This window comes from Sebastes fasciatus, chromosome 15, assembly GCF_043250625.1.
Source record: "Sebastes fasciatus isolate fSebFas1 chromosome 15, fSebFas1.pri, whole genome shotgun sequence".
Lineage (NCBI taxonomy): Eukaryota > Metazoa > Chordata > Actinopteri > Perciformes > Sebastidae > Sebastes > Sebastes fasciatus.
The window spans coordinates 4,051,353-4,065,820 of record NC_133809.1 but is presented as its reverse complement, the minus strand read 5'-3'; the positions used below and the strand labels follow the sequence as shown (position 1 = coordinate 4,065,820).

The window sequence follows — 14,468 nt, the reverse complement described above, 5'->3', positions numbered from 1 at the left end:
ATTTTATCATATAACAAAGCCGTTCATTCTGTTTTTTCTTGGAAACATAAAGAATAAAAATCTTGACTGGAAGCAGCTGAATGGTTCTTGCAAGTTTACTAAATATTTTCCCAAATTATCAAGTTACATTTTTAGTTTAAGAAAGAAATTACATTCCTCAAAACTTTCCTTTGAGTTTTTTTTAAAACTATTTTTCATTATTTATCCTTTTAAAATTATTGCTTATTTTTTTAAAGTAGTGTATAAAGTAGTTCAAATTAAAAAAGTTGAAAGTTGGTACTGAATGCAAATAAAAATAATTATTTTTTATTAACTAAACTGCAGGGGTCATGACGTCATTATTGGGGTCACGGGTTGACCTCTGACCTTTGACCTCTCAGGTGTGTCTCCATCAGTTTTTCAGGTGAGTTCCTGCTGAAGGTAAACAAATGGACTCAGCGGCGGTTTGCGGTAAAAACATGAACAATGTGACCGAACCGAGTGGATTAAAGCGACTAAAATGCCCGGACAGAAGAGAAGATATAACGTACGGTTCCCTCCGGTGAGTAGGAACTTCATTTTACCGGATTAAAACCGTTAAACGGTAAAAATAGAGACAAACTAACGATTAACGGCTAACGGTCATGTAGCACCTGCTGCTTTCAGGGGCTGTCGGAAATCTGGCTTCCCATCGTAAACACTATCTGTCAACTGTATTATATATGATATTCAGGTTAAAATCGGGATATTTTACAACACAGAAGATTGTTTAACAATGTATGGTAAATGTGAAGATGTACATACCAACATTCAGATGATAAAACACTAGATATATGAGATATATTCGGTTCTGGTCTTGTTTGGACGACTCAAATGGCAAATTAAACTTGTAAAAACACAAAAACGTTGCACAAAATAAAGAAGTTAAAGACAGAGAAAGAAGTGATGAATGAAAACACACAGATCAGATCATTATAAGCAGATTCATGTATGAATTATGAGACTTTTGATTGTAAATAACTGTTATCTGTAACAGAAATTGCTGCATATTAGTCTGTGTTCCTGTACTTTCTGTTTTATTTCTGTTCTTCTCTGGTATTTTAAATCTTCTTTGACAAAATGGGTGTGACAATCCACTAAATGAATGAATGCATATGACAAATTAACCATTTAATAAAACAGCAGCCATTAAAACTATCATATAGAAGCTCTGAATGCTTTACATGCTGCTTTGATGACTTCAGATCTAGGAAACAGAGGTTTACGAGGAGCATTTGAATGCAGCAGTTTAACTTACTGTATGTAATTTCTCTGGTTTTAAAGTCTGAAAGTGGTGAAATCTTTGTTTTTTGCTCCCAGAATCGCATCAAAAAGATCATGCAGAAGGATGCAGATGTGGGGAGGATTGCCATGGCGGTTCCTGTGATCATCTGTATCCCTTTTAAACCTGCAGATGTGCAGAAATAACTTTGTATGTATGTATATTGTATTATATAGTATATATTGTAATGCAGGTCTGATGCGTACAGAAGTTACTGCTCAGAGCTCTGGAGGTGTTGCTGCTTTTAATTCAACTTTTATCTGGTTATTTATCTGTTTTGCAGCAGCAGTCCTTCTGTTTTCCTCCAACTCCTCCTTAAGGGGTCCTAAGCATGCTGGGAGTTGTAGTTCCTCCAGCAGCCTTAATCAAATTCTAACCTAGATACCACATAACATGCAGCAATACCTTTTCAATACCAGTGGTGGAATTTAACTAAGTACATTTACTCAGGTGCTGGTATTTAAGTGCAGTTTTTAGGTACTTGTACGTTACCCTTATGCTACTTTATACTTTTACTTCACTGCATTTCAGAGGGAAATATTGGACTTTTACTCTACTGCATTTATTTGACAGCTATGGTTACTAGTTACTTTCTACAGATTAAGATTATTAATACAAAATCTAAATCAACTACAGTAATAAATTATGATTTATTATTATATATTAAGCTACTTGGCCGTATTAAAGTAGTTAAAATAGCTCCAACTTTACCAGCTGCAACATTAAAGTGATGAACACATTAATGCATTAATAAATATAATCCAATAACATAATATTTAATATTCTGAAATGGGCTGTTCTGCATAGTTCCGAGTACTTTTACTTTTGGTACTTTAATTATATTTTTATACCAATACTTTTGTACCTGTTACTTAAGTAACATTTTTAATTCACTCACTTTAACTTGAGTATTTTTACACTGTGGTATTGCTACTTTTACTTAAGTAAAAAAGTAATTTTAAACTGTATTTTTCTTGACCAAAGTTTTTACAAGGATGTTTAAACATTTGAGAAAGTTTTAGCTATTTTAGTGTTTAAGGTACATAAACTCAGATATGTTACCGGCAAAAAAATCTAATATCCAGTCCGATATTTAACCATTTTTATTCCTTCCAAAAACCTCAAAGTATGCATTGTGTCTCCTCACTATTACTGCATATTATTATCATGGTCGAAACGCCTTGAAAATGCATTGAGACCATCATAGGACACAAAACATAAACATAATGAACAAAAAAAACAACAACTGCTGTAACAGTAAATAATTCAATAAAATGTACCAAAAAACATCCCTGCAGGAGATGCAACCTGTTCTCTGCTGTAATCCTGGAGGGAACCGTCAAATATAGATGAACGATGACAGTGACTATATTTTAATTTGTGTCGTCTCTAAGCAGACATGCAGATGATGATGTTGTTGATGTGTGTAAAGTCCTGAACTGCAGAGATCAGCCCGAGCGCTGGAAATGTTCCTGAAGTCTCTGCTGACCAAAATCTGTCTGATAACTCAGTCTAAGTTCAGCGCCGTCGTGTCCCTCGCTCACATGTGAGTAAGAAGGTCATTGTTGACTCAAAAAAGGAAATGCATTCTTCTTCTTTAAACCTTTAAATCGTGCTAACTGGATATTTTTCCAGTGAATCTGTAGTGAAGAAGAAATCAGGACTCATCCAGCTGTGATGCATTCACTGCCTGTGTGCCAAACTAATAGTATACAGTATTTTCTGTGTAGGAAGCAGTGCATCGAGTCGGAGAAGCTCTTCCACTTCCTCAAAGACCTGGCGGAGCGGGCGACGTCTACGCCCGGCCAGAAGGACAACAGAGGGATGAGCATGTGGCCGCTGTACAGGTAGAGACCCAAACATCTCTTATCAGCTGTTTAAAAAGTTTAAACATCATCACACAGTATTTGGGTGATGAAAAGTGTGACCTGATGTCCTGTGATAGTTCAGAGAAGAGTAGTTTATTAGCACTTTTAGAAGCATTAAAGTAGAGTAACAATTAAATATTGTTCAGATGAGATCAAAAGAATTACATTAATTATTCTTACACGTTTTGTTCAGCAACATAATCTCCAGAATTAACACCACTTTTATGATTTTTGAAGTGTGAATGTAATCGCAAGAAGTAAAAAGCTAACAATTAATTTTCTGTTGATTGACCATTCGGTTAATTAACTAATCGCTTTAGCTCTTATTTATATATATATTTTACATGATATTCTTTCCAGGACCAAACGGCATGAAATTTCTGTTAAAAAAACGTCTGAAGTTGTAGAAAAGGCGCCACGACGGAGCCTCGACTCGCTGGACAACGACTCCAGCTCCGGTGTACGTATTCTACGCCTCACATTCATCCTCTGACATGCAAACTAAACCAAAAGTTAAGTTTCTATCCTCCCACATAGATACAACAGGAACATTATATATATTTTTAGCACCCATCAGTAGAAGAGGTTATGTATGAAAAGGGTGCTCAGTGGCACTTTAGCAGCATAGATTGTGTTGGTGATTGAACTCGCAACCAAAAAGACTAAAAGGCTGTAAGTTACAACAGCGGCCTCATGAGGCTGTAATGCTCATTACACTCCAGAAAACACTGAGCGCAGCTTTACTGTTCTTAGATTCTCACCTAAACTGGGGTAAAAGATGTGAAGTTTGTCTCATGTTGTTATGCAAATTAAAAGGGTTTATTCTTTGTCTAAGCTGATGAAAGAGGAGACGACAAGTTATTCTGAGTTTATTAACCTCAGAAGAGTTTGAAGTGACTCGTTTGCTGTGTTTCTTGCAGGAGTCGGAGCTCTACATCTGTTTATGAGTGAACAACCAGAGGAAAGAGCTGTGAACTCACAGCAGCAGAACATCATTTCATCATGTCTTATTTAAACGTTTATCTTTATTTAAAATTTATTTTATGTTATTAACTATGAAAAGAAAAAGTTTTGTTTTTGTTTTGGGGGAAAAAAACATTTAAGTTATGTAACATTTTAGACCTTTGGCTGCTTATGTACAGTTTGGGTTTTTGTTTTACTTTGAAAAAAGAAAGAAAAAGATTTATGGCGTTTTGTTGTGAAGCCTGATCCCTTTCTGTTTGTAGCTGAACTTAACACTAAAATATAATGAGCTTAAATTATGTCCCATCAGACTTTTAAATTATGTTTTTGTTGTTCAGGCAGTTTGCTTTAAAATTTTGTTTTATTTAAATTGAAAATATGATGTTATGTTCTGGTCAAATTATGTTACAATTTCAATGGTAATAATACCAGTTTTTCATACCATTTTATGCACCAGCCTTTAAAACTAAACTAAGTGCTTATTTTGCTGAATAGTGGCCTCGACGGTTTCTGTTTTGAGCGTTTACTTTTTAAAGCACTTGTAAATTAATGTTTTAAAGACCTTTGCATATGAAATGTAATCAAATTGTAAATAAATAAATTCAACTTCTGTGATTTAATGTGAAGTTAAATAAAAACAAATCAAGAGCATTGAGGGATTGGTTTATTCCAAGAAACTACTCTTTTTACATCGTGAGGTGAAATAATGAATAAATAGATGCATTTTGTTTTTTCTGAAAACTTTTTTTTTAACTGGAAATTGACATTTTTTTAAAGCCAAATATAGCAAAACGTCTCTCTGGAGTTGCTACGCTAGCTAGCTGCATAAGGAAACTTGTTTCCAACACTGATAATAAACATCTGGGTTCCTGCTGATGGTCCGATCTGATCCGACGGAGCTCATAACGAGCATCACGTCTCAATGAAACAACGGGAAGTTAACAAACTGTTTAGCTCTGAGAGACAGACGAGTAAAGTTCAGATCTCCATGTGGCAGTTTGAAATGAAACATGCATCTTCACCACAGTTACACATGAAAAGAGTAAAATAAGTAAAAAAAATCATCTTCAAAACATTATTTTTTTTTTTCAAATAAAAGAAAACCAAACATTTATTTTAACTCTTGCATTAATTACATATTTATAGAAGTGGAGGCCAATTTGCATTATCGGTTCAGTAGATCCATCTTTGTTTTATTCAATCCAGAGTCCCAAAGGCACAGTTCATGTACGCTTCTTTGAACAACTGACCCAAATACTGACGGGGGAGAAATCTAAGATTTAAATACGTTGAAAAATTAAAACATTTACACAGACGGGTGACAGAATGGCCTCGCCTCATTGTCTCTTCTGTTAACTCGTGCTATGAGTTTACATCTTGTGCCAGAGAGAGATCGAAGGACAAGAAGTTATTTTTAAAAATGTCAAAACGGATAAGAAGAAGAAAACCGTGAACTACAGCGAACCGTCTTCAGTAGAGTCGAGCTCCGTAACCAAATGTCTGTTTAATAGCTTCAAAGTAGTATCTCTTCCAGCCCTCTTTCGTGCGCTCCTCCTCATCCTCCGGGACGCCTCGACAGTCCACCTTCAGCTCCGTCTCGCTGCTCCGGTCATAGAACGTCATGGTGATGGTCGCGTAGTGCTCTGTGGAGGAGAAACACAATCACACATCAGCATCAGAGAGTCTGAAGCTGCACCGAAAGTTATACTATAAACTTTATTAGTAAATAGACAAGGTACAGTTTATACAGCAAATGTAAAATAAGCCCCAACATTGTATGTGGGAATGTGAGGAGGTTCAATGATTTTGGACTTCTGTGATACCATATACAGTATATCTCCAATACCTGTAAGTCCTAAACTATGTATATCAAGCATTTATCCAGATTATTGCTCTCTAATAGAGAAAGAAAACTGGTTGACTTATGTCTACTACAAGCCAGACGCTTGATTGCTCTGTGTTGGAAAAATGTTGGTTGCCCCTCTCTTAGCCACCGGTTGAAAAAGTTAACATCGAGTTTGGCTCTTGAGAAACTCACATATACAGTTCGGAAGAAAGCGTCGGCGTTTTATGACATCTGGGAAATGTTTTTGCAATTTGTTCAAAATTATGACATTGAAGAGGCACTGGAAGTTATGGTTAAAACGACTCATCTATTGTGAGGAACGTGTGCTGTACTCTACTCTACTGAACTCTACGGTATAAATGAAGGAAAGCAAGCAAGAAAATGTTCATATTTGAGAGGTAACCAGCAAATGTTTGACATTTTTCACTAAATAAATTGTTTCCACAAATGTTATTTATATAAACAAAAAGTGCAGCTTAATGTGATTCAATAGATCAACTTCAAACATATTTATATATAAATCAACATACCGGAGGGCCAGTTGTTATACCTCCACTTCATCACTATTTTCCCATCAGGGACCTGGTGGAGAGAAGATTCAATGTTAGAGAGTATTTATCTATTTCATTTGAAGGTAATGAGGTAGAGGAAAACAAAATACAAAAGTACAGAAATAAAAACATCTTTAACTCTACATTGCTGATATACTCATGAATATATTCCTTATTATTCAGAGATGCGAATGTAACCTAAAGGTTGAACGTCAAGTCTTACCAGATCTGTGAATTCACCAAAAACATTTCCTTCTAGCAGACGAAACTTTCCGCCCTTCTCTCCGTCCACCATCGCTGGAGCATGTGTGAACGCCTGGACCATCTGCAGATTGACCAAAGACAAATCGTCACATACGTACAGGTACATACATGATATTTGACCTCTGCATTTAACCCATCTTAAACATTTCGGAGCAGCACCCGGGGAGCAACTTGGGGTTCAGTGTCTCACTCAAGGACACTTTGACAGACAGAAGGAGCCGACCTTGTGGCCACAAACGCCCCCTAATTTAATCAGATATTGATCAGATGAAGTCAAATCAAATCTTTGTTGAGGGCTTGTAACCTTTACATTTTTATTTGTTGGTTAATTATTAAATAATAAAGTGAACACGGGTCAGATTCAGAGGACAAAGAGGTGAATCAGCTCACATCCTGGTTGAGGAACACCCTGTAGAGATCAGCCGGCGAGGTGAGGAACTTTTCCCTGATGCTGAATTTACAGGTGGGGATCTTGACGCCGGTGTTGATCGGAGCAGCTGTGCCGCCTGAGGAGGAAATCTGTTCCACACAACAAGAACAAGAGTCTGGTGAGGGAAGATCACTGCTGCACTGCCGCGAGGAAAACACAACTGATGATTCTGTAACAGTAAATAATGCAGAGTTTTGTCTGATGGCTGGAGGTCTTTAGTAAATGACGAACCCGAGTTTTATCCAGCTTGGCTTTGGACTGCGATGAGGTCTTGGTCACACCGTTGGCTGTAGGCAGGATCATCCCCTGTGTGAACTCTGCAATAAAAATAAAACAAATGAGCTTAAAAACATATTTTTCTTCATCTTCACTGCATTAAAAGTATTTTAATAACAGTACTAAAGAATTTAATTCTGAAGGTCTTGACATACAAAGCCGACGGTCGGCCGTCAGATAGTTTGGGGCCGTCGGCGAGCGTCTGGAATGAGGCCAAGTGGTGTGAAAATGGTCGGGAAATGCCGCTTTGTTTCATGTACGTAACAACGGCTTCCTGTTTCCCTTTTTGATTGACGAATACCGCCTTCTGGTGTGGAGAGTTATTTCGTCTCACACAGGCGCAGAACGTACGTGGTAACTGGCTGTCGGCTGTAGTCTTTGCGGTGTGTTCAAGTGCAACTTTTTGGCCAAGACAAAGGAGACGTGAGGCGATGCAACAGTCGGCGGCGTCGCCGCTAGTTCACTGATGTCAGGTCGGTGTGTCTGGACCTTAAAACTCTTTAATTACAGAGGCTTTTAATCTGGTGTTAGATTTTCCACATAAATATGATTTTTTAATATCTTGTTTTTTACTGCTTACTTATTATATCTTTATTGTTTACTTGCTTATGTATCAAACCTTTACGGAGGTCTCTTGTTGGTTACACTATCCATCTTTGCTGCTGTAATCATGCAAATTTCCCTGCTATGGGACTAATAAAGGATTATCTTATCTTGTCCATTAAAAATACTTTACAGGCGTATCTTTGTAAACCCTAAATCTTAAAAATGACTCATCAAGACTATTAAAGGTGTGGACCCTTTTGTTTCACTTATGATCCCTGATTGTTCCTTTAAGATCAAGTCCGGTTTCACTCACCTGTTTTTAAGTACCCGACGTAGCTTCCCAGAGCTTCACGGATTTTCTCAGCTCCTTTCGTCCTCATCAGGTCGGTCAGTGGCGTTTCAGGTTCGTCTTTATTCAACGCTACAGAAACCTGGACAAAGATCAGAGGACGGGAATCAGAGCGCTATTCCTACACCACACTGTCAGTTAGAAACATTACAAACAAGTTCTTCAGTGAAACTTACATCAAGATCCTCCATGTCGTTCTCGTCGGAAAGGTTTGGAACATCAATAGTTCCCGTATATTTGACTCCTGCTTTTGACTCTCCTGGTAAAACAAAGAGAATCCAGATGTCATCAGAGATTCAAAGCCTCTTCATTCCTCTTTCTTCTCTATGATAACAACAAAGGAAAACTTATTTTTGATCAGCTGTTGAGTCACTGTCCTCTACTAGCTGTCCTTTTCTATTTTAAGAATCATTTGATTGTCAAAATTATAAAGTGGACTTAACAGGAAACGTGCACCGCAGTATGCAGGTTACGTTAGTTCCCTGTGAATTCATCCAGCAGTGATAGCAGCAAACACAGTCGCCACCACTGACCAGTTTTAGTCAAACTAAATTCCCCCCCAAAACAACACCAGCAACAGTAGCCTCAGTCTTCTACTCACCGGTCCAGGTAGCTTTCAGGATCCATTCATAAAAGAAAATGAGTTTCCCTTTGCGGTTGTTAATCGAGGCTTCTCCTTCCACTTTGCTGACTTCCGTCACCTCACAAGTCCCGTCTTCGCTCTCCACGCTCAGCCCGACGAGCAGAAATTTTAGTTTGTCCGACGACCAGTTTGTTGCATCTCGTTCGGTCCTGCAAAGTGAGCAAATAATAACACTGAACGTTAAGTTTATTTAACATTTGTTGGTTTACAGCTGAAAGTGTTGAAAGGTTACTGCATTATAACACAATGACAATATAGTTCTGACAATAATACATGCAGACATGATGTCATATGTGAAGGATTACCCATCTCAAGCAAGCTTAAATTAAATTTTTATACTGAGCTGACATAAACCAACAGGTGCCTGGAAGCCAGAAACAACTCATACAACAGTCTAACATTGTATGATATAATGTGGAAAACTTGAGTAACATGTACACAGTAACTCAAACGGTCTAAAACAGGGGTATGGCCAAACCCCAAAGGGACGGTTTTTGAGTCCAAGGGACATTAAATTCCTATGTGGTAAATTCAATTTATGAGTGGCAGATGGACTTAAGGGGTCTGAACTTTCATCCTTCACATCCACATCCAGCTAGCATTTGTGTGTGAAGTCACCAAAGCTGCATTTTGGGGACAAAGGAGAGATCACTGAGTAAATTTACTTTATAGGAATTTAATCATCACACAAAACCCATCTAGAGTCCCTTTATGTTACCATGGAGATCAGTTAGGTTACCATGGAGAAAACCATAGAAACAGCACACAGCTCAGTGTGTATTCAGTATATAAGATATATGATGCAATCCCAAAACTTATGACCACTTTTATACTACTTCTTTGTTCACAACAAAAATCTGGATGCATTTATAAGTATTTTATCAATGAGCTATTAATCTATAAAACACAATTTAATTGTAACTATGGCTACCTCACAACAGAAGCTTTCTAACTAAATGATTACACTACACAGTGTGTTATTACATCGACTCACGTGTGTTGTAACAGACTCATGATGACACAGATGCCTAACATCCTAAAAAATCAAAGAAATGGACCTAGCTTTTATTTTTATTTTCTAATCTTTAATGATTTTATAACTGTTTTAGTTATGTATTAATGTTCTTTTGCACTTTGTCACAATATTCTTGAATGTTTATGTAAAGCACTTTGAATTGCCCTGTTGCTGAACTGTGCTATACAAATAAAGCTGCCTTGCCTTACCTAACAACCCCCCATATATATATATATATACTACTACTTTGTTCACAACAAGACAGAAACAACTGCTAAATCTGGATGCATTTAGAAGTATTTTATTGATTAGCTATTAATCTATAAAACACACTTTAATTGTAAATATGGCTACCTCACGTTTTTTAGCTTTTACTCTTGTGTGTTATACTCTATTTTGTTTACTACTACTTCTTTGTTCTCAACCAGACAGAAACCACTGCTGAATCTGGATGCATTTATAAGTATTTTATCCATTAACTATCAATCTATAAAACACACTTTAAAGTCTCTATATATGGCTACCTCAAGTGTAATTAACAGAAGCTTTCTAACTACATGATTACATGGTATTACACCGACACACGTGTGTTGTAACGGACACATGATGTAGATGCTAACACCCTCCATACTGTACATTAGAAGCTACAGTAGCTACAGGCTAATTGAAAAGGTTAGCTCGGTTAAACCTCTAAAATGTGATTATTTACTTTAATAAAACTCAACATTTTACACTCATACGTGTCTATGAATAACTCAATAACACTACTTTATTCAAATACAGGACTAAAAAGCAATAAAAAGCCATCTGTAGGTTGACACAGATAGAGCTGTGTGCTGTTAGCCTCAGTTAGCATGTTAGCTCGTCGTTAGTCTCACCAGTGCCAGTTGTTGACATTCGTCGCGTCGGCTCTCTCCTCTACGATCCAGCGAGGGTCTCCTTCTCCCCATTTAGCCATGATGTCTCAGACAGAGGAAGGGTTGAACTGTGTGGCGGTGTGAGGAGAGAGCAGCTCGGTGTGTCGGTTTGCCGGTGTCTGTCCGGTGAGTGTGAGAGTCTCCCGTTGCACGTTGCTCACGTTGTTTCTAGAAACCTCTCTGCTGCTGCTGCTGCCTCTAGCGGTGCTCCTCAGATTAACCGCCGGGTACACAACACTGATGGAAACGGAACTTTGGAGAACGAGGTAGGAACAAAGAATGGTTCCGCTTCATAAAGAAAGACCTCTGGAAAGAATTAAATCTTTAGTATTCAGATCCTTTACTAGTACTATATATTATATATTATTATATTAAATTATATTATTATATTATTATATATATATAATATTATAATAATATATTATATATAATATTATTATCCTATATACCACGTTATTGCTGACTGCACATATGTACATATTACATTTATTTATTTATTGTACATTCTACATTTATTTATTGACGGACTGTACACACTATGTTCACCCATTCACTCTGTATATTTTATATCTCTATTATTGTCTTTATAATTTTTGTATACCTTTACCTCTCCTGTGATTCACTCTGTTTGCTGATGTTGCTGCTTTGACACCTGAATTTCCCTCCGGGGATTAATAAAGGTTCATCTTATCTTATCTTATCTTATTATATATATTATATTATATTGTATATTTGTATTATCAACTTGTCCTACCATTTTACCACTCTTATTATTATTGATTATGTTCTGTGATGTTCTGTTTTAGCAGTTACCATATTTGTTTTACTCTATCTGCTTTTATTGTCTTGTGAAGCACTTTGTAACATCTTTTTTGAGAAATGCTATATAAATAAATGTATTATTATTATTATTAGTAGTAGTATATACTGTTACCTCAGTGTAAAAATACTATGTTATGAGTAAAAGTTACAAGTCCTGCATTCAAAAGTAAAAATACATACCGAGAAGTATTATCATCCAAATATTTAAAGTACTCATTTTGCAGAACAGCCCATTTCAGAATAATATATAAATGTATTATAATTATTGCTGCATTCATTTGCATATTGCAGCTAGGTAATGTGGGGAGAATTTTATTTTTTTTATATATATAATCATGATTAATCGCATGATGGTCCATGAATAATCATGATTAATCGCAAATGATTCGCACATTTTTTATCTGTTCAAAATGTAGAGGAAGATTTGTCAAGTATTTAATACTCTAATCAACATGGGAGTGGACAAATATGCTTGTTTTATTTTGTTGATTATATTTTATATATATATTAATTTACTTTTCCATCTTATTATATCTTATTATATCTTGTATGTATATATATATATATACAAGATCTCTAGGTCTCTATTCTTATGTTGTTTTAATTTACTTTTCTATCTTATTATATCTTGTATGTATATACAAGATATAATAAGATAGAAAAGTAAATTAAAACAACATAAGAATAGAGACAGGAGTAAAATATAAAGTGTATAAGAAGTAATATTAAACACCGCTGCCTAATAGAATAACAATAAAAAGTCAGATAAATGTAGTAAAATAAGTTAAATAAATATTGCACATCATATTGAAATAATGTAAAATTTATAATAATTATTATTATTATTATATATACACGTTGTTTCTAGAAGCCTCTCTGGCTGTTGCTGCTGCCTCTAGTGGTGCTCCTCAGATTAACCGCCGGGTACAGAACGTTGCTGCAAACGGAACTTTGGAGAAAAGAAATGTTCCCCTCCCGGAAGTTGTTTTCTAAAGAATAGTTCCGCTTCATAAAGAAAGACCTGGAAAGAATTGAATCTTTGAGAAATATTGACAGTGGTGGAAGAAGTATTCAGATCCTTTATTAGTACAAATACCTCAGTGTAAAAATACTCTGTTATGAGTAGTCCTGCATACAAAAGTAAAATTACACACCGGTAAGTATTAGCATCAAAATACTTAAAGTACTCATTTTGCAGAACAGCCCATTTCAGAATAATATATTAATAATAATAATAATAAAAAAATTATATATATACATGTATGTATATCCATATGTATCCAGTATATATCCAGTATATGTATCCATATATATATATACATATTCATATATATATACAGTATATTTATCCATACAGTATATATATATATATACTGGATATATATATATATATATATATATATATCCAGTATATATATACAAGATATAATAAGATAAGATGGAAAAGTAAATTACAACAGCATACGAATAGAGACAGGAGTAAAATATAAAGTGTATAAGAAGTAATACTAACACCGGTGTCTAATAGAATAACAATAAAAGTCAGATAAATGTAGTAAAATAAGTTAAGTAAAATACAAAAAGAAATATTGCACGATATTGAAATTATGTTCCCCCTCCCGGAAGTTGTTTTCTAAAGAATAGTTCCGCTTCATAGAGAATGACTAAGAAATCTTTGAGAAACATTGACAGTGGTGGAAGAAGTATTCAGATCCTTTACTAGTACTAATACCTCAGTGTAAAAATACTCTGTTATGCGTGAAAGTTAAAAGTCCTGCATTCAAAAGTTAAAGTACATTTACTTAAAAGTAGAAAAAAAAGTTTAAAAGTACAAAAGTATGCTGCTTTTCTATGTTTTGTATAAACGTAGATTATTATTATATACTGAATATCATTGAGTTTTTGACTGTTGGTTGGATGAAACAAGACACACTCGGGCTTTAGGAAACTGCAATGAGCGTTTTTCACAGTTTTACGATGTTTTATAGTCAAACCAATTGATCGATAATGAATCAGTTGCATCCCTACTGACATGCCCAGAGCATTTACATGACTCACAGTAAACACATTCATTCCACAGACTTTACATATTAGACGGTAAGCAGGCAAATGAAGGGACTATGCTGTTTCATTCTCTCCAGTTTCAAACAGCCTATACCTCTCTTACCTCGGTACGTATCACCACACACTGTACACACAACCATAGTAGTTATAAGCCCAACCGGATAGTTTTTTCCTAAACCTAACTATAGTGGTTTTAATGCCATAAATAAAGTGACGCTAAGGGGCGTGACAAAGCAGCCATATGTGACAAGTTGGGATGAGAACGTGTTGCTCATAGACAAGGGACCCCAACTACACTTTATTGTAAGGAGCCACAAGCCCAAAAGGTTTGAAATCACTGGATTCATCTTTAACAATTCATTGTATTGTATGACATTAACATGTTTTTTTCTAATGAAAATATGAATCTAAAGAAAGGAAACTTCTAACTTGTAACAAGAGCCGTCAGATAAGTTAAAAAAGCACAATATATTAGTGAGAGATGTAGTGGAGTAGAAGTATAAAGTAACATAAAACAGAAATACTCAAAAATGAGTAAATGTACTTAGTTACTTTCCACAACTGAATGCTGGTATTTTGTATATAGAATCTATGAATATTTTTGAATAATTCCT

General features: G+C 35.6%; 2 protein-coding genes across 4 annotated transcripts; one reads left to right on the top strand and one right to left on the bottom strand.

The window, feature by feature from the left end:
* The first annotated feature begins 365 nt into the window (after positions 1-365).
* Positions 366-4,775, top strand: LOC141752051 (dr1-associated corepressor). 3 transcript variants are annotated; one of them, XM_074609817.1, is made up of 6 exons: positions 366-541; positions 1,339-1,411; positions 2,753-2,846; positions 3,031-3,147; positions 3,529-3,628; positions 4,089-4,775. In XM_074609817.1, exons 1-6 carry the CDS (start codon positions 500-502, stop codon positions 4,113-4,115), a joined length of 453 nt encoding a protein of 150 aa, XP_074465918.1. In that variant the 5' UTR covers positions 366-499; the 3' UTR covers positions 4,116-4,775. The 3 variants fall into 3 exon arrangements, with proteins under 3 accessions (XP_074465918.1, XP_074465917.1, XP_074465919.1); XM_074609816.1 differs by having other exon boundaries at positions 367-541; positions 3,529-3,680; XM_074609818.1 differs by lacking the exon at positions 3,529-3,628 and having other exon boundaries at positions 369-541.
* A 10-nt stretch (positions 4,776-4,785) lies between these two features.
* Positions 4,786-11,193, bottom strand: LOC141752048 (activator of 90 kDa heat shock protein ATPase homolog 1-like). The gene is made up of 9 exons (XM_074609811.1): positions 10,930-11,193; positions 8,995-9,185; positions 8,570-8,652; positions 8,358-8,475; positions 7,454-7,539; positions 7,183-7,311; positions 6,752-6,853; positions 6,508-6,559; positions 4,786-5,774 (listed from the first exon to the last, which is right to left on the bottom strand). The coding sequence occupies exons 1-9, from the start codon at positions 11,007-11,009 to the stop codon at positions 5,602-5,604; spliced, it is 1,014 nt and encodes a 337-aa protein (XP_074465912.1). The 5' UTR covers positions 11,010-11,193; the 3' UTR covers positions 4,786-5,601.
* Positions 11,194-14,468: the final 3,275 nt, after the last annotated feature.